At 32.6% G+C, this 27,627-nt stretch overlaps 1 protein-coding gene and 1 long non-coding RNA gene across 2 annotated transcripts in view; one reads left to right on the forward strand and one right to left on the reverse strand.

Annotated features, from left to right (window-relative positions):
* The window catches only part of LOC139482647 (uncharacterized), a 256,737-nt gene extending 252,450 nt beyond the window's left edge, over positions 1-4,287 (forward strand). The window contains exon 23 of the mRNA XM_071266634.1: positions 1,559-4,287. Coding sequence (XP_071122735.1) covers positions 1,559-1,693 — 135 coding nt within the window. The 3' untranslated portion in view covers positions 1,694-4,287. The remainder of the gene's footprint in view (positions 1-1,558) is intronic.
* Positions 1-25,148, reverse strand: part of LOC139482649 (uncharacterized) — a 231,091-nt gene extending 205,943 nt beyond the window's left edge. Inside the window, exon 1 of the long non-coding RNA XR_011654900.1 lies at positions 25,055-25,148. This is a non-coding gene — a long non-coding RNA (uncharacterized lncRNA). The remainder of the gene's footprint in view (positions 1-25,054) is intronic.
* Positions 25,149-27,627: the final 2,479 nt, after the last annotated feature.

A 27,627-nucleotide genomic window follows, 5' to 3' on the forward strand; every position in this document is an offset into this window, starting at 1 on the left:
TCAAAAACAGCCAATATTTTATGTAGCAGAAGCATTCTACTTTTCAATCAATATCTAAATGATTACATTTTCACAATTTTCTAAAACTGCTATATTTTGGGGCCAAAAAGGGGTCTTACTGAACCTACTCCTTTATTATTGTTATTGAAAATTCAAAAAAAAAATCCCGTAGGGTTCTGTAGTAAATTCCTCACTTCTGTTGGCCCCTCAAAATACAACTAAATATATCCCAAGAAGAAAAATAATAAGAACTGAGCAAAAACTTTATTTATGAGTCTTAATAGCAATTAGTATCATTACGAATTTTGTTATAGTCCGATTTCTAATGCCCAATATGTAAAAGGCAGGGTTTATTATAGTCCGACTTTGTTGTGGGCCAAGATGAGATGAGATACCATGATACTTCTGATACTCTCGAGCTTTTACCTATGGAATAAACATTTGTAAAAATCGTAGTAAGCGACGAAAAGGTTCATTATGAAATATTTTAAACACGGTATTTACAAGGATTACTATACAAATCCTTGGTATTAATTAGAATATCTCTTCAACCGGAGGAAGGTAGAAAACCTTTGACACTGGGATTATAGTACTCCCGTTTGGAGGCACACATATATGGATCTGACGCATGTCTGGAGAATACCAATAAAATCATAACGTAGAAACTGCTGTCTCGTGTGTGTATTGGTTTTAGTTTTTACTTTCTGAGTAGCGCAAATCCGCGAAGTGGTGTTTGTTCGTCATTTTCAAATGAATTGAGTTATTTGATTTGTCGATGAAAATTCAGTACAATTTAATTCAAGCTGTATGCTATTAAAATAGAAGAGCTCAAAATTTCAAAAGCATCTTTCTATTATTAGTTTTCAAACACCAGTACTACATTATCTAGAAGTAGAACACACTTCCTAAAGATAGTCTGTCTCTTTTCCAGTTAGAGGCCGATGCCATAAGAAAGTTTATTGCTATAGCAAGCTATAGCAAACTTTCCCAAAAAAATTGGTCATAAATTGGTATCAGAATCAGATCATTGTTGTCTTCAGCATTGTCTGAAAACAGATGATTTTCGCACTATAACTTTAGTTTCAGTAAATAGAAATAAATAAAATCTTAACACAAGGTTTATAACCCCTAAAGGAAGTTTTTGATTTATTTGGGGGGTTTTGGTCCTAACAGATTAGGAATTAGGGACCAAAAAAAGGGACAAAAATAAGCATTTTCTTGGTTTTTCGCAAAATAACTTTAGTATAAGTAAACTGAAATCTATGAAAATTAAACACAAGGTTTATGACCACAAAAAGAAGGTTCAAGGATTGATTTTGGGAGTTTTTGGTCCCCACCGTTAAGGAATTAGGGGATCAAAAGGGTCCAAAATTAAACTTTTGTTTGATTTTATCAAAAATTGAATTATTACTCTTTGTTTCAACACATTGGACATCATTTAGTTACAGGTAATTTAAGCAGTTCAAACAAGCAAAATTTAAGCCTCTTTTGTATTATGAAAACTATGCATAATAATTCATATCTATAAAGAAAACAATTGTCTTTATTTATTTTTCAGGACACAGATGATGCCAACATCCAAATAAATCAGCAAAGGATAATCAAAATCAAAAATGACAATACAGAAACATTGACAGTCAAAATCTTACAAGAGATGGACATATTAATCTTAAATGCCTTAAAGGGGCACTAGCTGTCAAAGATATGAATAGATTAAACCGACACGTGCAATTGGATTTTTATAGGTCTGTTTGATTTTATTTTATAGATTAAAAATAGATGTTTCTCATTGTTTTCAACCGTATAAGAATGACTTTATGTGCATCGAATTAGTAATGAAATGATTTACCGTAGTTTCTCTTTCATTGTTGACATTCTTTTTCTTTAAATAACCAGTACAAGTACAATTCATGCGTTGTCAATCTCTAGCTAGGGGTTAAATTGAAGTTCACATGAATATGGATTTAAAGAGGTCGACTCATTCACTTGCAAGTGAATTACTAATTATCAATGTTTCTTGGCGTAATTTGACAAAATTGAACCTTTTTGGCTGCATAAAGCGAATTGTTATTTCACTATTTCACTTTCATTATTGATTGAACAGAAAAAACTCAAACTTTAGATTTTTTATATATCTCGTAGCTAGTGCCCCTTTAAAGCAAATTTAAAATTATTATCATATGTTATGAAATTTTTTAATATTTATATTTGAGTTTTTATTCAAAGACTATGTGCTAGAGTCCAAGGGGTTCACTTCAAATAATTGGGTTAAGGGGATGTGACAAAAGTATGGGTCATAATTTTGCAAGATTTTATATAAAAATGATCCTCCTTTTTATAACATCCTATATCAAAAGGCCTTTGTATTTGATTACAGTATATTGATTTTTCAGTATGTATGATCTTCATATCTAAAATCTTATAATATTAATGGTCAATTATTACATTACATTAAATCAATTTATATGAAAGTTCACCTGGTTTGTTTACAAGTATAGGTCATTTTTCTCTCAAATATTTATGGAACTATAGGTTGCATTTTTGTAAATATTGACAATGCAATTTCCCATAGGAACTCCCTTTACAACTAAAACTGTACCACTTTTACTATGAAGTTTTGAAAAAATCATATCCAAGAACGGAAAGTTCATATGCATTACTATTTTTTTCAAAGATCAAAAAATAGGGCTGTACATTGAACAAAATTAATTATCTATGAATATTCTAAATCTCCCCAAAAGAGGTGTGGTTTGAAAACAGCTGTATTTACAAAGTGCAACCTATAGGAACTGACTAATAGTGAATGTTATATCAAAATGGGTATGTTTTTTAGGCAAAAATAGCACATCCCTACCCAAAAATAATAGAAGTAACCCCCTGGGGTTGTAGTATTACACTTTTTTTGAGAGATTGTCTATTAGCTGCCAAAATTGTGTCAAATATGACCAATTAAAAAATTCTGGGTTACAAAAATAACACATGTTTTATTAGTTAATTTCCAATGTAAATAAAAGCTTTTTTGATGGAATGATGAACTGTAATGATTCCCATCTAAAGTTTTTAATTTTCAGTTAAATTTCTAGAAAATAAAGTTAAACCATAAATTAATATATTTTAATTTTTTTTGCATTAGTAGAACTTTAACCCATTGACAATTATTTTTTTAGTAAACTGTCAGTTGTCAAGTTTACCAGTAACAAGTCTTTTTACCCACAAAAACTTTACCAACATAAAATAACTGTTTAAAAACTACCATTTGTAAACCCCCTTTTTCATGTTGACTTGTCATGTTTCTTTCCACTTTGTCTGGTTTCCAATCCCAAATATATTTAAAGCTTTTTGTTCCTAGTCCTCCAAAAATTCAAATGGTAGCTCTTTACATCATCAAGACCTAGAAATTTATTCAATTTCATTTTATAGGTGCTTTATATGCATTGCTCTACTGTAATTTTACCTTCTATAAGTTTATCATTTTCATCAACTTATTTTTCTAATTTCGAATCACTGATATAATTTTCTGTTAAATGTTTGTTTTAACATTTTCATAATACACATTTTGAAGGTAATCTTTTATTTTGTTTAGAAATTTCTTTTGATCTTAAGTTATTACACCATAGTATTTCCCTAAAGCTTACTAAACATTTGTTTTAATCATTTTCTTTATCCAACCAAATAAAATTAAAATTGTTTTTTTTATTTTCTCACCAGACTCTACCTGTTTTGCTGAAGATGAGCCCCTTTTGGCATTTTTTCATACTTTGTGTTCAACTCCCCTCCCCTTCAGTATTAGTAAATTCTTTATCTATTTTATTGTTATCTATATGAATATCAACCCTTATTTTAATCTATTTTACTTCTAAGTCTTTTTTTTAAAGTACATGTCAGTCTTCACCCCTGATTTAACAATAATTTGTGATAACCTTCCATACTGTGATTTTTTAACCATGATCCCAAATGAACAATAAACTGCAAACTTATGCTATGTTTTCAAAGGAAAAGGTTCACGAAGGGTTAAAACTGTCCCTTTTTTTTATGTTTTTTAAATTGGGCCATAGGATAATTTTGGTAAAAAAATCCATAATTTAAATTGTTTTTGGCATAATTAACCTTGGCCTCCATCCACAATCCAATAGTTTGAATTTACCGGTATACGAAATCTATATCAAAACTGGAATCACAACACAATTTGGATAGTACAATGTGGCAGGCAGCCAAGGTGTTTATAAAGCTTTCAGATCTGAAAATTGTACAAAATCATCATTTTTGTCGAGCCTTTAACTATAGTCGTCCGCTGTGTCGTGGGCAGGGGCGGCGTCCACAAATATTCACTCTGTGGTTAAAGGTTTTGAAACTTTAATAACTTTCTTAAACCATACTGGATTTCTACCAAACTTCGGACAGAAGCTTGTTTATGATCATAAGATGTAGTATCGAGATGTAAAATTTGTGAAAATAAAATTCCATTTTTTTTGTATTAACTTATAAATGGACCTTGTTTTACTGCAGGGAATCATTACATTCACTCTGTGGTTAAAGTTTTTTTAAATTTTAATAACTTTCTTAAACTATCCTGGATTTCAACCACACTTGGACAGAAGCTAGTTTATGATCATAAGATAGTATTATCCAGAAGTAAATTTTGTAAAAATGAAATTCCATTTTTTCTGTATTTTATTTATAAATGGACTTAGTTTTTCTGAGGGAAAACAACACATGTGGTTAAATTTTAAAAATTTTTGATAACTTTCTTATACTATTTTTAATTTGTACCAAACTTGGACAGAAGCTTGTTTATGATCAAAAGCTAGTATCTAGAAGGAAATTTTGTTAGTATTTTGTACCTGTGTATCTGTATTTTACTTATAAATTACATCCAGTCTGCAGTTTAAGTTTTTAAAACATATATTAGATTCATAAACTATCCTAAATGTTTACCAAACTTAAATGACAGAAGCTTCTCACAATCAAAAGATAGTATCAAGCGGAATAATTTTATTAATTTTTTACCTCATTTTTGTTGAGCCTGCAATTTACAGCAATAGTAGGCTTAGACACTGGGTTCCGCAGAACCCTTACAATTTTTTTTTATAAAATATCTAAAATGGGCCTACTTATGGAGAATATTATGTACGTTTATGAAAAGAACTGATGTATGAAACATTAAGACCTTTGAAATAGACCCATTTAGGAATAAAATTGTAACCTTTTTGTGTTTTATGTTAAAGTTGATATTTTAGGCCATTTAGTGCCATAAGTGAACCTTGTACTTTATATTTATTTATCAAAATGCTTATTAGTTTATGGTAAGTAAGTAAGTATTGTAAGTGATTATTTATTATAGTGACTTGTGTAATTACCATGATTACAGTAGTCATGGTAGTGTGTCAATTTACTGGTAATACAATCATCTTTATCTTGTAAGGATGGATTATTTATTTGCCCATATCCATTGCCCTTTTATGCCTTTGTGCTACCCCTGGATGAAATTTAAGAAATATACTTAGATGGTCAATAGACTGTATAACCCCAGGTTTAATTTGACAAAATTCTATAAACAATGATATACCATAAAAATGTATGCCGTCTGAGGTTAAAATATATATATGCTTTTTATTCCTGTTATTCTTTTTGTATGTTTTGTGTGCATTGTACCATTAAGCCATTTAGATTAAATGTGAATACATTATGCACTGATGTAATTTCATGTAACTTAATTTGAATTAAGCCAAACAATAAAAAACAAAATTGATAGATTCCATGATAACATCAATGTCAACTTACTTAAATAACACTTCATTACATTTGTAAAAAAAAATATACATAATGCAGCTATTTCTGCTTGTTTCAAATGTTTTTTTGACTTTGTTGGACAAAAATGTTGGAAGATAATATTGAATATTACTTCCCTGGTTTGACCTTATATATTGTATGCACTTTAATACACTCATCATTAAATTATTATTAGGTAACAATATATCATGTATGAAAATATAATATAATAAAGTTACCAATATACACTGTACTGTTAACTTATAACTTGCATTGTAACTTAAGTATAGCTCTTTATAAGAACCAGGCAGAGTGCCATATACATGTGATATATGAAGGTTTCAGATTTTATCTACAAATGGCCTACTAGAAGCAGTAACTGAATATACTTGGGGTTGTATCTTTTGATAAGTCTACATATAAAGAATGAGCAAAAGAACAGCTAGAACATATAGAAAGGTTGACAATAATGAAAATAATTGTTGTTTATTGTTATATCATTTCCTTAGTCAAGAATTCATCATAGAGACAATTTGGACCAATGAGATCTGTACCTTCTAAATCAAAACATTTGATTAAAGTTGGAAGTTAGTTATCTAAAATTCAATTGAATTTAACAACTACTAAACCTTTTCGCTTTTAACACTTAATGACCCCACCCGCCTAAATTTTCGATATCGGAAGTATAATATATGTAATGTAGACTTAGTGATCTTTCATATGATATGCAACAACGCCATGTTCTAGAAAGTTTTGATTTTTACACTCAATAACCCCATCCAACTAATTTTTGGATAACAGGAATTGGATATTTGAAATGTACACGTGAAGACCTTTCATTTGATATACAACAACCTTATCTTAAAAAAAAATTTATGTTTTGCACTCAATGACCCAACCCAACCCATTTTTTGGGGACGTCAACTTGATATTTGAAATGAACGCTTTACGGACTTTCATTTGATATGCAACAACATAGCCATCTGAGAAGTTTGAATTTTTTGCACTAAATGACCCCACACTATCCCCTTGGATGAAAAAGGGGTTTCAAATTTTCATTTTTAAGTAGAGTTTATTAAGACCTTCAATTTGATATATCAGATGACCCCATTTGACAAAGTGCCAAAAATGATGCAATATCAATTATATAAATAGAACTTATGCAACTTACAAAGTCAATGCAAAACATGAAAATTTCAAACTGATTTTTTTGTGGTTTTTTTCCATGGAATGTTTTTGGTTTTTCATCAAACATATAACTATGTTAACCTCTTCAATTTCTTAAATATTTTAAGTGGTAAGCTCTTGTTGATTCAGAAATACATGCCTCCGCTCGCAAAACTTCAAACTGCATTATCTCTAAAACGACAATAGATATCTCAAATCTGTTAAATAATAAATGATCCGCATTTGAAGGACAACAATGTAGAAAAAAATTTGGGACAATTCCAAGGTTCATCAAGGTTAAAATGAATCATTACATATATGATGCAATACAAAATTTGAGAACCAGAAGTCGTAGAGACATGAGACTACCACCATTCAATAAAGGACCACTTGACCTTTCAAAAATCACAAGGTCAAGGTCATAATTCACCTTGAAGGTCAAGGTTAAATTTCATCATGACCTGACATTGACCTCAAATTGAAGGTCTAAAACTACTGATCAATTTTGCAGTTTATAATAGGCTGATATCTATTACCATTAAAAAGATATAAAAACAATTTTATACTTTTAAGAATCATCCCGTCGCAACTTTTGAACAGACAGTCAGACACTTTTGAGCTCAGTGTATAAAATGTAGAGCTCATCAAGAGGAAAAATTTTATACGCTGTAAGTATGCAGCAAACTCTTATCGTTTTCTTAATATGCAAGCTTGAAATTGCAGCGTAATTTTTTTTTGCACTTGGTGACCTTTTGATGTTCGCTGCAGTGTAGATGATTCACACACCAGCATATAATGCTTTAATCTGAGGCTATATAGGCAATTTGTAGGTCAACTTTCGCAGTAAAATCAATTTAAATTGAATTATGACCTTGGGTGCAAATTGAAGGTCACATGAACTTAAGATTATTAGTGTAGGTCCCAAGTCTTTACGACTTCCGGTTCTCCAGATACAATTTTTCAAAAATTGTGTAATTTTTTTCAAGGGAAATAACTCCTTATAAGGGTTAACAACAAAATAATTGTATATGTTTGTTAACATTGCCATCTGATCTTGTACATGTTGCCGTTTTCAAATCGATTCTATCTTCAATACTTTTTGAGAAAAATGCAAAAGAAAGAAATTGCTTCAAGGGGACATAACTCTCATAGGGAATGATGAAATCCTTAGCAGCCTCATATGGTAATACATTATGATGACGTCTACCTATTGTCCAGATAAGGTCATGATATCTTTGAAAACAACAAGGGGGGGGGGGGGGGGGGGGGGGGGGTCATGTCGAAAAAAAACAATAAAAGGGAGATAACTTCTAAAGGTGATGATGAAATCCTACACAGCCTCATCTGGTAATACTTCATAATGAGGTCTACCGATGGTCCATATTTGGTCTTGATAACTCCAATAGAAACGAGGGGAGGCCATGTCAAACAAATGCTGGATGAAAAAAAAACATGCGAACAACAACTAGTATCTCAATTGTTTGTAAAACAATTGAAAGGTCTTTCCTGTAAAAGTGATGTTTTCATATTGTACATTGTACGACCTTTCGTTTGATATACGACAAGCATACCTTCTGAAACTTTCCACTTTTAACACTTAATGACCTAAATGATGCTTAAAACCATGTCATACTCTTGTGTGATGCTATTTGTAACTTATTTTTACATGAAAAGAACATTTATAATATGTAGATGGTTTTGGTATAACTTAACAACTTCAGAAAGTTGTTGTAAGTGGAAAATATTACATTTCATATAAGGCCTGGCTTCATTTGAAAACCTCTATATTTTGGCACAGGGTCATATAAAATTAATTTTTGGCCAATGTTTTATAAGTCTGATACATTTAGTATGCTATATATTACTTTGAATAGATAATATCTTATACATTGAGACATTAAAAAGTGCAATTTGTTGGTTTTTTGGGATTTTTGAAGCTAAAATTTGAAAGTTGAAATTGTTCTATTTCAACATCACAACTCAGCAACCAAAGTTGAGATATAAAAAATGCCACATTTTCTATAATATATAATATATGGCTTTGAAACTTTGTAAACTGTTTCATAATATACTAAGCTTAAATCATGCCAAGTTTTATTGGAATTGGTCAAGCTTTTAGCCCCTAATAGGCCCAAGACCACAATTAATGATCCCACTTTTCGTTGTCCACGAATATAGTTCCCTTTAATTATAGTGTATTTTTTCTTAATTTTTTTTCTTTCCCTTTCTCATACATTTCTTAGCTTTTCTGGGGTGGAAATGAAAGAAGAGAGGTAAAAAAAACTGTTGGATGTTTTATTTTAACTGATTTTGATATGGAAAGAGTGATTAGGCCAGGTGCAAAAAGGTCATATTTACAGTTTTCGGAACATCTTTTGACTTGTCCATAGGGGTATGGATGTGTATTGGCTGAATTTGTAAAATACAGAGGAGCAATCTTTCTGAATTTTGGATATAGTTTTGGACTAGAACTGTACTTTACACACACAAAAAATTTGACAAAAAGATTAGGTGCAATTTTTTTAATGAAACAAAACGTTATAAAGAACTAATAGAGAATTTAATTGTGGTCTGTGGCCATATGGCCGCCACACGTGATTACCTTTGCATATGTGAAACAAATATTTCTGACACAAGTCAGATTTCACTTGTCAAAAGGGATTCATATTTATATTGCAATAAATTATTCAGAAGGAGGTACATTCTGTTTAGATTATATTTCTTATTATATGAGCATTTAGAGTTTAATCAAAATTCTCCCAACAGCAACGTACTGCTCTTGTCAACTGAGTCTTGAATAATTTTATGAATAGATTCAAACCATTTGAAGAAGAAGGGCATCTAAATCACATGACAAAGGAAAACAATGAATAAAGACAACAATTTAATAAAAAATAGGTCCTTTTATTTATTATAAACAAAATTTTCTTGTCTGCAAATTCGTAACTTCAAGGGCGAACATGTAAACAGGGTGAGTTGTCCCGATACCAAATTCATGCATGTGTACTTCAAATATCCACAGTAAAAACATCCGGTTACAAGTAAACAAATAACATTAATGTAGATCATGTAGATGAGATGAAATCTAACAATTTACATATATAAAAGGGTACATATTTACGATAGCGATTGTTTTTCAATCCTAATTTACAAATTAAATGATTCAGATGCTTAATCATGTGTAAAAATCGGTGTCAGGAATCAGAAGTTGTTATGAAATTGTAATACACAGAAACGAATGCGACATAAGGAGAATTCAATGATTTTAAAGTCTGCACCATTGGCCTTCAGAAGACTTGATGTCTTCTTCCACCAAAAACTTGTTTGTAACTTCAACTGTTCTCGAGTCTCATTAGTCGACTCGTTGCCTTTTTTATCGTATCATGTGATTTCTTTTCATATTATTTTCATGGTGAAATCGTTAACCAGCATAAAGTTGCTGAAGGAACCGCATAGAATTGATTCAATAACACTTAACGAGTGTTCAAATGCGAAAAATTATAAAAAGAAACATATAAAAAAGTCATATTTTTCTGTACCGGAAATCGAAAAGTCCTTGTAAATAAAAAAAAATTAGGGTGTGATACGCGTCACAGATTCGGACTTAATATTTTACAAAATATGCGACTTTGAAGTTATATAATGCCGTCCTTTAGAAAACAGTTGTTAAAGTTTACATCACAATATTTATTGAACCACATCAAGCTTAATCAAAGCATGTGTAGCATTATGTTACATTGTACACAAAAGCGAAACAATCTTAAAATGACCTTGACATTGACCAATCAGAAAACTACAATAACAACAACTTAATTTGACAAGCATGAAGGTGATTTGCTAAAAATCGGAATAATATTAACAAGAAAACAAATGAGCATACATTAAAGATTACTGAATAAAGATGATTTAAATAATCTCAATCAGACAAAAAAAACGAATAAAATGATTTATAATAAAGTACCTATGTATCATCAGAATTCTCCCAATTTAAAAGGTACGTAAATTTCGTCTTCTATGTAATTTGAAATTGCCGCCAACTTATATCAGCTTATTAATAGACTACTGACGTATGTAATACGTTTCAATGACAAACAATATTCCTACGACTTTTGCCATCTGGGAAATGTAAACGACTCATCTTTATAGATTTTCAGCGATCAAATATTTCATACAATTGTTCTTTGACATCTTAGCCCACAGCACAGGGGGTAATTCGCGTTTATTTACATGTAAACTATGATTATACTACTTTAATATATATAGACTCTCTGTTTTCTTTGAAATGTGTACTATTTAAAAGGGGTCATACCAGTTGTATATAATTGAAATAAGTAAAATATGTGGAAACAAGAATGTGTCCGTAGTACACGGATGCCACATCGGCACTATATTTACTGAGTTTCGAGTTGATTCACTCACTCAGGACTTCAACTTCATCAAAAACTACCTCGACCAAAAACTTTCACCTGAAGCCGGACAGACGGATGGACGAACGAATGAATGAACGCACGGATGCACAGACTAGAAAACATAATGCCCAATTAATGGGGCATACCGTAAATTTATTGTTGAAAGTGAAAGTAGTGATTTGGCAAAAATGAAAGTAGGGTAGAGATTAGAGGGAGGCAGGACCTTTTTTCGGGACGTTGGGATCGATCGTTTTAAAACTCGGTATTTGGGGATTGATCCCTACGGGATTTCGGGATATGAATTTCATTAAATTCTGCATCTCGGGTTTCATGTTTTTAAGCCCGGGATTTCGGGATCAGGACCGAGGGACCACCCCTTAAATTAGCCTTATAGTCGGTCTTGATCATTTATACAAGATTCATATCCTACCATTGGCATGTTAATAAGGTTCTCAAAAGAAAATGGATTGTCTTAGAAGCATATTTTATTAGACTAATAATGGTCTTTATATAAGGAGTTACATTTATTTCATGTTTGAAGCGGTGCAAATTATAAATTTAATATGACTTTTACCAAAAGATACATTGTAGCAAAGGAGAAGAATAATTGTGGTCTGAGGCCAGAAACACGAATTAATAATTGAATTTAACAGAGAGGAAACAAATATCCAACTTTGGAAAAAGGTGTCTTTTATGAAATTCTCCATACATAATATTTTTTACCAAAAATCATCCTACAACAGTTCACAAGCTGTATATGCCCGCGATTTCGTGGGTGTGTTCTAGTATTTTTTATATTTCAAAATAAAAAGTATGAAAAAAGTGCCCAATTAGTTATAAATAACATGATAGCCAGCCAGATAATAAAAGTGGCACATATTTCAGCATTTATTGGGTAGAACATAAATCTAGGGTGCTCGCATAAAGCAGCTGAACTGCTTAAAAATTCAGCAAAAAATTAAACATTTGTTTTTTCATTACAAATTTTGTTTATTACACTATTAGTTATTACTTTATAATAATTAATATAGTGCAAAAATTACCCAGACAAACCTTTTTGGTTTGTCCACAAATGACTTTAAAAATGTTTAAATTATTGAAAAAGCTCCAAATTATCTCCCTTTGGTGCAAAAATGTCATTTTTTTACGTTTAAATTGAAATATTTTTTTTAACTCATCGGTGACCTATAATTTTTATCATTGTTTTCAAACAAGATGTACATGAACTAAATAATTGTTAAATTTTAGCGATTTCTGTAATTTAGTTCTTTTTTTATTTTGATATTTAATACCAATATTTCTCCTATTAGGTCAACAGAAAAACAGGACATTTACAAAAATGTATGCTTCTTTCGGAGGCAGATTGTGAGCTTAAATAAACGGTGACCCCATATTTTTATTTTATATTTGTATTAGGTATAAGATATTAGCTTAATCATAGAAAAAAATAGCAAAATCCTATATTAGAAAAAAAAGTTGATTTAGACCCGTGAGCCCCCTTAAGGGCATCCCATACAGTTTCTCGATAAAATGTCATTTTTATAATTCTGTAATATGTTGTAGGCCTTGGCGAGTTATAAAATAAAACACAAAATAAAACATAGGTCACCGTGCTTGTTTTCGAGAAAATTGAGGCTGAAAATTGGGGATTTGTGCATTTAAAAAAAAAATTAGGCAATGTTATAAATTTTTTGGAGCAGATATTTTTCGTCGTAAATTATTAAGATCGGGTTCAATCTGAAGCTGTGATAAGTGACAAAAAGGAAAAAAAATAAATCACTACACTAATAACTATACAATTATTCAAGCCTTGCTTGACATTGCGGACCAGATGCTCAAAGTGGTATTTTTTCAAACCTAAAAAAATGGAAAGAAACTGTTTCTGAAAATGTCATTTTTATCATTTTTCTTCATAAACTGCATTTTGTCATGCTTTCTCCAAATCTCAAATAAAACAAGAAGTAATTGTAACAGGATGCTGTTACGAAGTCTCCCAAACAAAGCTCCAATAACTCCCCATTCATATGGTCCCATGTTCATTTGATTTGATTTTTTGTCCCTTACAAGAATATATATGGTTTAGGGGTGGGGATCTGGACCGTTTACAAGATAATAGTACATTCTCAAATTGACATGGGTGGGGGTGACCCCCAGGAACTTCCTTTTAATTTCATGTGATTTGTTTTATCGTCCCATACAAGAATATGTATGATTTAGGGGTGGGGATGATGATCGTTTACAAGTTTCAAACAAGAGGGGGTGGGGTGACCCCCTAGGGACTTCCCTTTTATATTATTTCATTTGTTTTATTGTCCCCTACAAGAATATATATGGTTTAGGGGTGGGGATCTGGACCGTTAACAAGATAATAGCACATTTTCAAATTGAACGGGGTGGGGATGACCCCTGGGGACCTCCTTTTAATTTTATTTGATTTGTTTTATGGTCCCATTCAAGAATATTTATGGTTTAGGGGTGGGGATCTGGACTGTTTACAAAAAGTTTCAAACAAGAGGGGGTGGGGTGACCCCCTAGGGACTTCCTTTTTATTTTATTTCATTTGTTTTAATGTCCCCTACAGGCTAAGTTGAGTTAGATTACAAAAAATTATGAAAAGTTGGTAAAAAATGACTATAAAGGGCAATAACTCCTTTTGGGGTCAACTGACCATTTTAATCACATTAACTTATTTGTATATCTTACTTTGCTGAACATTATTGCTGTTTACAGTTTATCTGTATCTATAAAAAGAGGCTCTCAAGAGCCTGAATCGCTCACCTGAATTTTTTTGGTTTAATCTCTCATCAATGATTATTTTGGCTTTTCAATTTATTTAAATGTTCTTTGAATCGTCCTATTTTCTTCAAAAGCAAAAAAAAATCATTTTCTCCTATGTTCTATTTTAGCCATAGGAGCTATGTTTTTTGACATACAAGGAAATGAAATATAAAATTTATACTAGATACTCTGAAACTCTAATACTCATTTAGCCTAAGTTTGGCTGAAATTGATACAGCAGTTTCAAAGGAGAAGATTTTTTAAAGTAAGTCAACATGATGAACAAATTGTGAAAAAAGTCTTTAAAGGGCAATGACTCCTTAAGAGGTCCATTGACAATTTTGGTCAAATTGACTTATTTGTAGATCTTACTTTGCTTAACATTTTTGCTATTAACAGTTTATCTGTATCTATAATAATATTCAAGATAATGACCAAAAACTGCAAAATTTCCTTAAAATTACCACTTAAGTGGCAGCAACCCAACAATGGTTTGTTTGATTCATCTGAAAATTTCTGGGCTGATAGATCTTGACCTAATGAACATTTTTACCCCATGTCAGATTTGCTCTAAATGCTTTCGTTTTTGAGATATAAGCCAAAAACTGCATTTGACCCCTATGTTCTATTTTAAGTAACGGCGGCCATGTTTTTTGACGGATCAAAAATCAAAGCACACACTTTGTGCAGGATAATCTAAGGAACAATCATGCTAAGTTTCATCCAAATCCATTCAGCAGTTTCAGAGGAGAAGATTTTTTAAAGTTAGCAAATATGATGAACAAATTGTGAAAAATTGTCATTAAAGGACAATAACCCCTTAAGGGGTCAATTGACAATTTTGGTCATATTGACTTATTTGTAGATCTTACTTTGCTGATCATTTTTGCTGTTTACAGTTTATCTTTATCTATAATAATATTCAAGATAATGACCAAAAACTGCAAAATTTCCTTAAAATTACCAATTAAGTGGCAGCAACCCAACAATGGTTTGTTTGATTCATCTGAAAATTTCAGGGCTGATAGATCTTGACCTAATGAACATTTTTACCCCATGTCAGATTTGATCTAAATGCTTTCGTTTTTGAGATATAAGCCAAAAACTGCATTTGACCCCTATGTTCTATTTTAAGTAACGGCGGCCATGTTTTTTGACGGATCAAAAATCGAAGCACACACTTTGTGCAGGATACTCTAAGGAACAATCATGCTAAGTTTCATTCAAATCCATTCAGTAGTTTCAGAGGAGAAGATGTTTGAAAAATTGTTAACGACGACGACGACGGACGCCAAGTGATGAGAAAAGCTCACTTGGCCTTTTAGGCCAGGTGAGCTAATAATATTCAAGATAATAGCTAAACAAGAGGCTCTCAAGAGCCTGAATCGCTCACCTGGTAAACAATGCCTTATTGAACATATTGAACCATGCCAGGCAAACATGTACAGCTAACAATTCTTCAATATTACAAATATATATGACTTACTGTTTATAAATAAAGAAAATGAGACCAAAACACAAACACTTCCAAATCCATTCAGTAGTTTCAGAGGAGAAGATTTTTTAAAGTTAGCAAATATGATGAACAAATTGTGAAAAATTGTCATTAAAGGACATTTACCCCTTAAGGGGTCAATTGACTATTTTGGTCATATTAACCTATTTGTAGATCTTACTTTGCTGATAATTTTTGCTGTTTACAGTTTATCTTTATCTATAATGATATTCAAGATAATGACCAAAAACTGCAAAATTTCCTTAAAATTACCAATTAAGTGGCAGCAACCCAACAATGGTTTGTTTGATTCGTCTGAAAATTTCAGGGCTGATAGATCCTGACCTAATGAACATTTTTACCCCATGTCAGATTTGCTCTAAATGCTTTCGTTTTTGAGATATAAGCAAAAAACTGCATTTGACCCCTATGTTCTATTTAAAGTAAGGGCGGCCATGTTTTTTGACGGATCAAAAATCGAAGCACACACTTTGTGCAGGATAATCTAAGGAACTATCATGCTAAGTTTCATCCAAATCCATTCAGTAGTTTCAGAGGAGAAGATTTTTTAAAGTTAGCAAATATGATGAACAAATTGTGAAAAATTGTCATTAACCCTTTCACCAATTGCTGCCCAGACAGAAGCTACTCCGAGACAATGGCTTCCCTGGCTACTTTTACTCAAGTGGGAGATCTTCATAATAAATATCAATAAAAACCTGTTTGTAGGTATTTGTGTATTTATTTTATTCACTAACACCATGTTTACAGTTTTGTTTATGTTTTGATAATTTTTTCTTCATAAAATATTCAAATTTTCCAATTTTCGGCATTATATAGGTGAAATTCTCAAAATTCTGCTCTTTCACCCCTAATCGTAATTTTTTAACCCAAAACGGCAAAATTTTGAAAAAATTTATGAGGCTGTACAAATTCCTCACACTGAACGATGTCCATTCCAAGTGTTTTGTACAGAAAACAACATTTTATGTCAAAAAAGTATACTAGTTTGGCTTCAATTCTTCCATATTCTTTCAAAAAAAATGTTCCCTCATTTCAAATTCTCGTAAATTCCGTAAATTTCCTCTGATTTTGACACGGTTTTCAACAAACGGAAGCGTCATGTTTACACTTTAATCCGGGTATTCATCAAAGAAAGATAACTCATGTTTGCACTGTTTTGAGCGGGAAACATAAAAGATGTATTCTGATCCCGGTAAAACGGGACTCATCGTCAGCTGTCTGAAACGTAAATCCCGGTAAACCGGGACTCATCGGCGAAAGGGTTAAAGGACATTTACCCCTTAAGGGGTCAATTGACAATTTTGGTCATATTAACCTATTTGTAGATCTTACTTTGCTGATCATTTTTGCTGGTTACAGTTTATCTTCATCTATAATAATATTCAAGATAATGACCAAAAACTGCAAAATTTCCTTAAAATTACCAATTAAGTGGCAGCAACCCAACAATGGTTTGTTTGATTCATCTGAAAATTTCTGGGCTAATAGATCTTGACCTAATGAACATTTTTACCCCATGTCAGATTTGCTCTAAATGCTTTCGTTTTTGAGATATAAGCCAAAAACTGCATTTGACCCCTATGTTCTATTTTAAGTAACGGCGGCCATGTTTTTTGACGGATCAAAAATCAAAGCACACACTTTGTGCAGGATAATCTAAGGAACTATCATGCTAAGTTTCATCCAAATCCATTCAGTAGTTTCAGAGGAGAAGATTTTTTAAAGTTAGCAAATATGATGAACAAATTGTGAAAAATTGTCATTAAAGGACATTTACCCCTTAAGGGGTCAATTGACAATTTTGGTCATATTAACCTATTTGTAGATCTTACTTTGTTGATCATTTTTGCTGGTTACAGTTTATCTTCATCTATAATAATATTCAAGATAATGACCAAAAACTGCAAAATTTCCTTAAAATTACCAATTAAGTGGCAGCAACCCAACAATGGTTTGTTTGATTCATCTGAAAATTTCTGGGCTGATAGATCTTGACCTAATGAACATTTGTACCCCATGTCAGATTAGCTCTAAATGCTTCTGTTTTTGAGATATAAGCCAAAAACTGCATTTGACCCCTATGTTCTATTTTAAGTAACGGCGGCCATGTTTTTTGACGGATCAAAAATCGAAGCACACACTTTGTGCAGGATAATCTAAGGAACTATCATGCTAAGTTTCATTCAAATCCATTCAGTAGTTTCAGAGGAGAAGATGTTTGAAAAATTGTTAACGACGACGACGGACGCCAAGTGATGAGAAAAGCTCACATGGCCTTTAAGGCCAGGTGAGCTAAAAACAGTATAATTTCCTTAAAATTGCCAATTCAGGGGCAGCAACCCAACAACCAGTTGTCAGATTTGTATGAAAATTTCAGGGCAGATAGATCTTCACCTGGACTGGGTTGCACAAACGTCTATTAAAGTTAATAGTCTATTAAAAGTACACTTAAATTTAATAGTCTATTACTTGCGTTGCACCAAATTTAAATAACGTTAATAGTCTATTAACTCACTATTAAATTTAATTGAACGAAGGAGCGCTATTAAGTCCTTAATTGTACATTTAAAATGGATGCCATGCAAGTGCTTGGATTACTTGTACCTTAAAATCAGCCAAAGAATACCGTGACAGGCTTCTCAACTCGATGATTTGACGGACTGAGAGCCTCGCACAGCCGGTGATATCCCACATTGTATGATTTAGTTACAAAAAGAATTGTTTTTGTTATTATAAAAATAATATTAGAAAGAAAAGATAAAAATTGATAAGTTTTTGAAGCATAAATGAAGATATAATTGTAATTCTATAGTTAACCATTGTCATTATGGATCTATTAGGGAAACAATGGTTTTATTTTCAATACGGCAAGTGTCATTAAACTGAGGAAGAAAACTGTTGCCCTCATCCTTGGAAATATGCTTTGTTCAAACTAAAATATATTTCTTAGTATAAAATCCATTCTCCAAAATTAACAATTTTTAAAAGGCATGCATGGACGAAAGCATTGGACATTTGAAAACCTTTTATAACAGGGGTGAAGAATGTGCAATCTCCGTTGACGCTTTGTTAAAGAGTGCTTTCTTTCACGTCCGCATTTCTATTAAGTATGGCATGCCGGGTTAACATTTTAATGATTACTACAGATTGGAGAAATGAATAACTAGGGTGTGGATGTGGGTTTACAGAATAGAGAATAATGGGGGGAATTTAAAGAAAAGAGAAAACTATGAAGGACCAATAACAAAGAATAGAGAAAAATGAGGTGTTTAAATATAAAGATTGGAGAATAATTGGCAAAAAGTATAAAGAATAAAGATAGGAATTAACGACCCCCTCTTCCGCAATCCAGACACCCCTTCATAAAATAGTTGGCACTGTCACAGGAAGGTTCCAGTTTTCATTATTCCGATTTACCAGCATTTTTTGCTGTTGTAAACTTGTTCTTACAGATTCCTCATATGCATAGACCGTGGTAAATTTTACAAAGTTTTATTTGGTTTAACACTGTCTTTAGAGTTCAATGTATTAACTTTAAATAATTCACTCTTCAATTAAGTAGTGTATAAACATTGTTGTATAAACAAACTAAACTAATGTTCTTCTCAAAATAATTCTGTAATGCGCGGATACAACGGACTGCATCGTACGATAACAATATTGGGTCAATGGAAGGCGTCCCAGAAAAAAAATAAAATAGCCTTGCCAATTACACGTCAAAATTATTTGGACTAGGTCAATATTATAATATTGTCAATGATTTAACTAGTCTTTGCTATGCAATAACAAATATGGCAGTTTTAAATTACAGCCGTAGTTTTTCTTCGTAAAATTCTACATCCATCAGATCGATATTGGTGTCAACATTGAAAATTAATACACATTTTCCCTGAAATACGATGTATAAACAAATAATGTGTAAATGTAATCTCCATTGACGTTTTGATAAAGAGTGCTTTCTTTCACGTCCGCATTTCTATCAAGTATGGCATGCCAAGTTAACATTTTAATGATTACTACAAATAAGAAACACAAATAACAGAACAGTGCACAATACCATACATTGTTATTCGTAGGCCATAAAGAGAAACTACGTCATAATTTTGATATATTACACAGTGAATTAATCTAGTTTTTTTTTTAAATAAAGATGGCATAGTGTATATTGTCCATAATATTTATAACCAATAAATAAATACATATCTAACTAACATTTTTTTTTGCAACTGAAAACTGTAATATAGATGAAACGAAACTATCCGACACTTTTGTATATCTTGGGTATAAACTTCAAACAAATATCTGATGTTGACATGGGATAGGGTTCATAATAACATAAACAATTATTGGACTTTTGGGGATCGCCCAGATATTCCGACACCCCACTGGTCCAACACCCCAATAGTCCGACAAAGGTTAATAAGTGCCGTAATAGAAAATATACTTCATGAGTAGAGCTTCATGAGGGTGTTGATGTGGATTTACAGAATAGAGAATAATGATGGGGGGTTAAAGAATAGAGAAAAATGAGGTCCTAAAATAATGGGCAAAAGTATAAAAATAGAGAAAATGGCAAACATTTTAAAGAATACAGATATGAAAGACCCACTCCTCCCCAATGCAGACACCCTTTGATAGAATAATTGTTGACAATGGTATTTGAACTATTCGTTCTTATATCACAGAACAGATTTTAGCATGCCACCTATCGGGTATAACTATCAAAGAGGTACCATGACCATATTCATATAAAGAAACTGAAAACTTTGTAAGTTTTGGTATAAAAAAATGGGAACACATTCTACTAAAAAAAAGAAATGTCATCGGCAGTACAGTCTCTCTTCATAAAGAAAAATGTTCACGTGATCAGGGAACGACCATTTAACTTCAAGAGGGTTATGGTTTTTTCCTAAAAAAAATATTCTGATCCCCAATTTGATGGAAAAAAATATTTCTGGTCAAGCAGATGAAAAAAAAATATTTTGAATGCAGATTCCCCCTACCTTATATAGTGTTAAACAACACATGCAAACATGCGACACGAAAACTACTCTAGCAACCAACACCACCCCTTTTGACACTCACAATGGAAGGTGCCAGTGTTCACTATTCAGATTTACGAGCATTTTTTGCTGTTGTAAACTTATTCTAACAGATTCCTCACAGAGAACGCGGCAAACTTTACAAAGTTCTATTTGGTTTACCACAGTCTTTATAGTTCAACGTACCGCGTATTAACCAACTCTTCAATTAAGTAGTGTATAAACATTGTTGTATATATATATAGACTAACTAAACTAATGTTCATCTCAAAATAATTCTGTACACTAAACTAGGCATCTCGCATACAATCGTCTAAGCGGTAAAGCCTAACTGGAGCCTTAACTTTCTAATTTCTCTGCTTTGGGAGAGATACATAGCTGTGTATCGTCATGTTAGTTATTCGATAAAGCTTCACAAAGCTTATTTAGTTTGACAAAATGTTCACTACACCGCGTCTCATTCATCCTTTATTTTTAGGGATGAATATATCCGACCACTTTCACTAATACATATCTACCAATCAACCGTGATAAATTGTCTGAGCCTGCTGCAAGCAAAATTCCCGGCGGTTTCTATTCAATACTAGTATGTACTTTCATTGTCTAGTGGCAGTTCAAGTGTCATTGACCTTTTTTCATGCCGGATGGCAACTATTACAGGGCCTATCTATTTTTTTTACTGTCAAATGATTGTTCTCGGCCTGCACATGCATGTCAATAATATTTGCCACTGGACATCACGCAAAATTGAAATATTGTAAGTACTTTATGATATGTTTCTTGTATTATTATTTTTAGGACTATCAGGAGGAATGTAGGTTTAACTGATGGGATTATTCTTTTGAAATCAAAATTATTTATTTAAAAAAGTTGTTGAATTATTCCATGTCAGACTATTTGGGGTATTGGACTATCATGGGGTGTCGGACTAATGGGACGTCGAACTATTGGGTTGTCGCACCAATGGTGTGTCGGACTAATGGGACATCTGAATAACGGGGCTGCCCCAATTTATGATACTTAATTTCTTCCCTCGTGTATTTTTTCCGAGAATTTTCAATCCCTTGCAATGGCAACACAAGCAATTTATTGTATCTTGTTTGAAATAAATTAGCGGCTCAATTTTTTTCATGGGAGATTAAAAATTTCTGATTTTACCACGATTGTGCCAAATACTATAGTAATTTATTCGAGTTCCAAACCTTCCATAAACGAAGTGAAAAATCGACTTAGATTGAGTCAGACTCTCAAAATGGAAGATATAAATATAGCAGGCTGCAGTTGTCAATTTTCTTTTGTAGATGTTTATATATATTAAATTAGTAACATAATGGAATTTAAGACTAATGCTTTTTTATTCGCCTATTCCCCTCGTTTTTCGAGACTTTTCTATCTTTTTCAATACAACATATGCAATTTCTTGTATTTTGGAATTGGACATGTTTTGGTGTCAATTGAAAGTAGACCCAGGGTTGCGTTCAATATATTAGCGGCTACGTAGATGTATGACTAATGAACGTGTAGCTAGCCTAGCAGCTACGTAGATATTAATAGCAGCTAGGCTAGCTACACGTTCAATAGTCATAAATCTATGTAGCACTATGTAGCATTATTTAGCTGCTTCGATGTTGAACACAACCCCGTTGAAAAATGCTGAAATCGCTGAAATTGTGTTGACGTCATGAAAAACTGATGAAAATCGCTGAAATCGTGTTGACGTCATGAAAAATTGATGAAAATCGTGAAAATCATGATGACGTCGTGAAAACGATGAAAATCGAGAAAATCGTAATGATGTTGTGAAAAAATGATGAAACTCGCAGAATTAAATGGAGCTTAATTGACTATTAAAATTTTAATAGTCACTTAATTGTCTATTAGTTAATAGTATCCTTAAAAGTGATTCGTGCAACGCTATTAAATCACTCTATTAACTAATTGTCAATTAGATATTTAATAGTCTATTAGAAGTTAATAGTCTATTAACTTAATAGACGTTTGTGCAACCCAGTCCAGATTAACAATTTTACCATATCAGATTTGCTCTAAATGCTTTGGTTTCAAAGATATAAGCCGAAATATACATTTTACCCCTGTATTCTATTTTTAGCCAGTACGGCCATCTTGGTTGGATGGCCAATTCATCGGACATATTTTTTACCCTTTTTCATTGAATTTTTTTTTTTGCATACTTAATTTGCATAGGATTTTTCAATAAAATTCTGATAATATGCTTTCAAGTATTAATGCATTGCGAAAAACAAATATTTCATTAAATAAACTAATTTTTTTAATTATTATTTTCTGAGTCGGCACAATGGTGAATTTGCCATTTTACGGTGACAGGAAAATAGCCACTACCTAAACAAATAGGTTGAAAGAAGTTGTTCCATTTTCTATAAATTCGTGCCAAAGTAAAAATACCAGTTTTAAGAACATTATGACATTTTTTTAGCAATATCAAATGATTACTGAAATGACTAATTTAGGGAAAAGTTCACCATTATTGGCATTTGGTGGATTGTCACAGATCCAGACAGTAGCGGATCAATGGGAAGGGTTCCGGGGGGTTCCGACCCCACTTTTTTGGACGATCAATGCATTTATTGAGAACATATAGTTGAACACCCCCTTTTTTAAAATGGCTGGATGCGCCCCTGCGTCTCTGCCAAGATGTATTTAATAATTCTGGCATGCCAAGATGTAATTAATAATTCTGGCAAGGTTTAATAAATAAAGGCAACAGTAGTATACCGCTGTTCAAAACTCATAAATCCATGGACAAAAAACAAAATCGGGATAACAAACTAAAACCGAGGGAAACGCATTAAATATAAGAGGAGAACAACGACATAACACTAAAATGAGGGGGAGGACAGGGGGGTACCCTTCTCCCTTCTCCCATCCCTCTTCTCCTTTCTCCTACCCTCGTTCTCCTTTCTCCGTTTAGAATAAAACATCTCCTTTTGAGATATTTTTTCTTGAAATATTAAAAAAAAATTTAAAAGGAGAGATATTTTATTTTTTCTCCTTTCTCCAACTTTTTCTCCTTTCTCCCAGCCTTCCTCTCCTTTCTCCTACCCCCTTTCTCCTTTCTCCCACCCCCTTTCTCCTCATATCCAGAAATCAACGCCACTTTGCTTATTTGAATATTATACTAAAGAAATCGGATACGGGTCACGGAAATTACATTAAAATGATAGGGAATTTTGAAAAAAGGTCTGTTTTAATTTTAATTTAAGTGATAGACAGGTTGCCGGGGCAGAAAATGAATATACACAACAATATACACCATTTAAACGAAACATAATGACTGTTGTTGCAAAAATACAGGTTCCTGAGCTATTTTAAAAATCGAAGCGAGAGGCTTTTAACATTGCAGTGTAAAATACAGGCTAAAATGGCTGAAACGTCAAATTTGCAAACTTCGTGTTGAAAATTGGCTTACAAGGTCTTTACAAAAACAGGTTGCCGGGGTGAAATTTGAAACTTGAATTTCCAAAGAATAAGCAAGTCCAAACCTTGTATGTGTAGTCGTTGAACTCTAGGTTCCCACGTAAAATTAAAATGTCACTATTTCAAGAAGAATAAACTCACGAAAGCACGAAAAATTCACTAAATTCGCGTTCATTGTTTTGATTTTGACCGCCTGACAACTTTACGGAAATATCAAAATGATTGTAAATAAGGACTCTGTGACGGGCAACTTATAATATCCGTGTTTTAAAGATTTTAATGATATCAAGCCTATCAAGCCAGTCCAGTTCAAACTAATATCACGTGGTACAATTCTCATTTACATATTATGAATATTAATTAGCAAAACCACTACTCATTTCTGGCTATGTTTCTCCTACCCCCTTTCTCCCTGTCTCCCTTACCCCTGTCCTCCCCCTCTAAAATGTAACACACATAGACAAAATCCCACGAGAATAACAAATATAACATATATATATAACATCAATGTTTAAAATAGGAGACAAACAAATTCTTGCAAATGACGTCGAGATGAAAACAAAATGAAATAAATACAAACTAATTGCGAAATAAAGGATAGACCAGCAACACATGTCACACGAATGTAGGACAGAAAGTCACAGGACAAAAAGTCACGGACAAAAAGTCACAGGACAAAAAGTCACAATTCATTTTTTCTGATTATTTTCTTTGAATAAAAACCGCTTACTTCTACAAAAATATTTGCCACGGGTGGAAATGAATGTTCCTTTTACCGACTTTACCTGTTTTACAACCAGTCCACTGCAACCACATGTACACCGACGATGAAAATGGTTGTTTGCCCTTAGAAAAAATGTCTTGAAAGTGTCTGCTATATGTAACAAGTGTAAAATGGGTCTATAATAACTTACCGTTTAGGAACATTTATCACATCAGCAACCGCCATCAGAAGCTGCCGACCATGGAAGGCGTGCATTCATCCGGGAAATTACCTTTGTAACTGCGTGATCAGGTGACGCACGCCTGTCAATCTCAATCAATCTCTTTCCCTACAGAGGGTGGTAAAGGGTTATTTTCGTGCAACGTGATCGCCGTTTTTATTTCGAGTTCAACGTGTTTTTACTTTTTTATTTGACGTTTAGTCGTGCAAGCGGGTGCCTCGTTCAACGTGTTCTGCTTATTTAATTTTACGTGCATCGTGATTTTCAAAGTCTTATTTTGCGTGCTCGGTATTTTGCAAATAAAATTCAAACACTTGGCAAGGATCGTCAAGAAATACGTTTTTAAAAGCCGTAAACCAATTATATCATAAATGTGAATAAAAGTATTTATTTTTCGTTCAACGTGAAATTATGTCTTATTTCACGTTTTTTTCGTGCAAGCATCCCCCCTTTATCACCATCACTACACTATATGAGGGGGAGGACAGGGGTAAGGGAGACAGGGAGAAAGGGGGTAGGAGAAAGGAGAAAGGGGTAGGAGAAAGGAGAGGAAGGCTGGGAGAAAGGAGAAAAAGTTAAAGAAAGGAGAAAAAATAAAATATCTCTCCTATTAAAAAATTTTCTAATATTTCAAGAAAAAATATCTCAAAAGGAGATGTTTTATTCTAATGGGAGAAAGGAGAACGGGGTAGGAGAAAGGAGAAGAGGGGTGGGAGAAGGGAGAAAGGTACCCCCTGTCCTCCCCCTCCTATAGGCGTGTTTTAAACTAGGCCTGTTTTTTTTTTATTCTAAACCATTAACCTGGTTTTTCACTACACTATAGGCGTGTTTTAAACTAGGCCTGGTTTTTTTTATTATGAACCATTAACCTGGTTTTAAACACTTTTATTGTTAACAGTTTTTTAACGGGGTATTCTTAACCATGTGGTCAAATGGTTAAAATTTCAACCAGGATGAAAAGCATGCTTTAGATATTTTCAAACTGGTTTATAGATTAAAAGTTATCAAAGGTACCAATATTATAATTTAGTACGCCAGACGCGTACATTTTCTTTAGCCGTTGCATTTTTCGTCTCCCTTTTAACGAGGGTGGTAAAGGGTTATTTTCGCACTTTCGTGCAACGTGATCGCCGTTTTTTATTTCACGTTCAACGTGTTTTTACTTTTTTATTTGACGTTCAGTCGTGCAACGTTCAACGTGTTCTGCTTATTTAATTTTGCGTGCATCGTGATTTTCAAAGTCTTATTTTGCGTGCTCGGTATTTTTTAAATAAAATTCAAACACTTGGGAGGGATCGTCAAGAAATACTTTTTTAAAAGCCGTAAACCAATTATTTCATGAATGTGTATACTAAATCGGGAATATCACAGAGTTAATATATACAAGAAGGCAGTGACTCAGTCACAAAAGGTTCAAATAAAAGTATTTATTTTTCGTGCAACGTTCATTACAGAAATTATTTCACGTTTAACGTGAAATTATGTCTTATTTCACGTTTTTTTTTCGTGCAAGCATCCCCCTTTATCACCCTCTTTAACATGTTTATGGTGTAAGCTAAAACATGTTTCAGGTTAATTTTAACCAGTAACAAGTTTGAGTATAAAAAAAAAACATCTAAAGTTTTCTTTCAACATGTTTGAGGTTAAATTTACGGAGCACCTTAAGTGCCATGCAAAGATCAAATTTTGAATGTTTGTGCGCTCGACTTAGTAAATCTTGTGCGCACAATTTTTAAACTTGTGTGCGCACAAGTTTAAATCTTGAGCGCACAAATATTCTAAATTTCATCTTTGGCACTCTTGCACTAGACTGAGTTATATTTGAAGAAGCAATGTTTGGTTAGGTAAAACCGGATATAATGGATATCTTTTTAGTACTGGACTCTATCACGTCTATGGCGTATCATAAGGGTCAAAAGTATATTTTATATAATGGATATCTTTTTAGTACTGGACTCTATCACGTCTATGGCGTATCATAAGGGTCAAAAGTATATTTTATATAATGGATATCTTTTTAGTACTGGACTCTATCACGTCTATGGCGTATCATAAGGGTCAAAAGTATATTTCATATAATGGATATCTTTTTAGTACTGGACTCTATCACGTCTATGGCGTATCATAAGGGTCAAAAGTATATTTTATATAATGGATATCTTTTTAGTACTGGACTCTATCACGTCTATGGCGTATCATAAGGGTCAAAAGTATATTTTATATAATGGATATCTTTTTAGTACTGGACTCTATCACGTATCATAAGGGTCAAAAGTATATTTTATATAATGGATATCTTTTTAGTACTGGACTCTATCACGTCTATGGCGTATCATAAGGGTCAAAAGTATATTTTATATAATGGATATCTTTTGTACTGGACTCTATCACGTATCATAAGGGTCAAAAGTATATTTTATATAATGGATATCTTTTTAGTACTGGACTCTATCACGTCTATGGCGTATCATAAGGGTCAAAAGTATATTTCATATAATGGATATCTTTTTAGTACTGGACTCTATCACGTCTATGGCGTATCA

The sequence above is a fragment of the Mytilus edulis genome, chromosome 7, assembly GCF_963676685.1.
Source record: "Mytilus edulis chromosome 7, xbMytEdul2.2, whole genome shotgun sequence".
NCBI classification, from domain to species: Eukaryota; Metazoa; Mollusca; class Bivalvia; order Mytilida; family Mytilidae; genus Mytilus; species Mytilus edulis.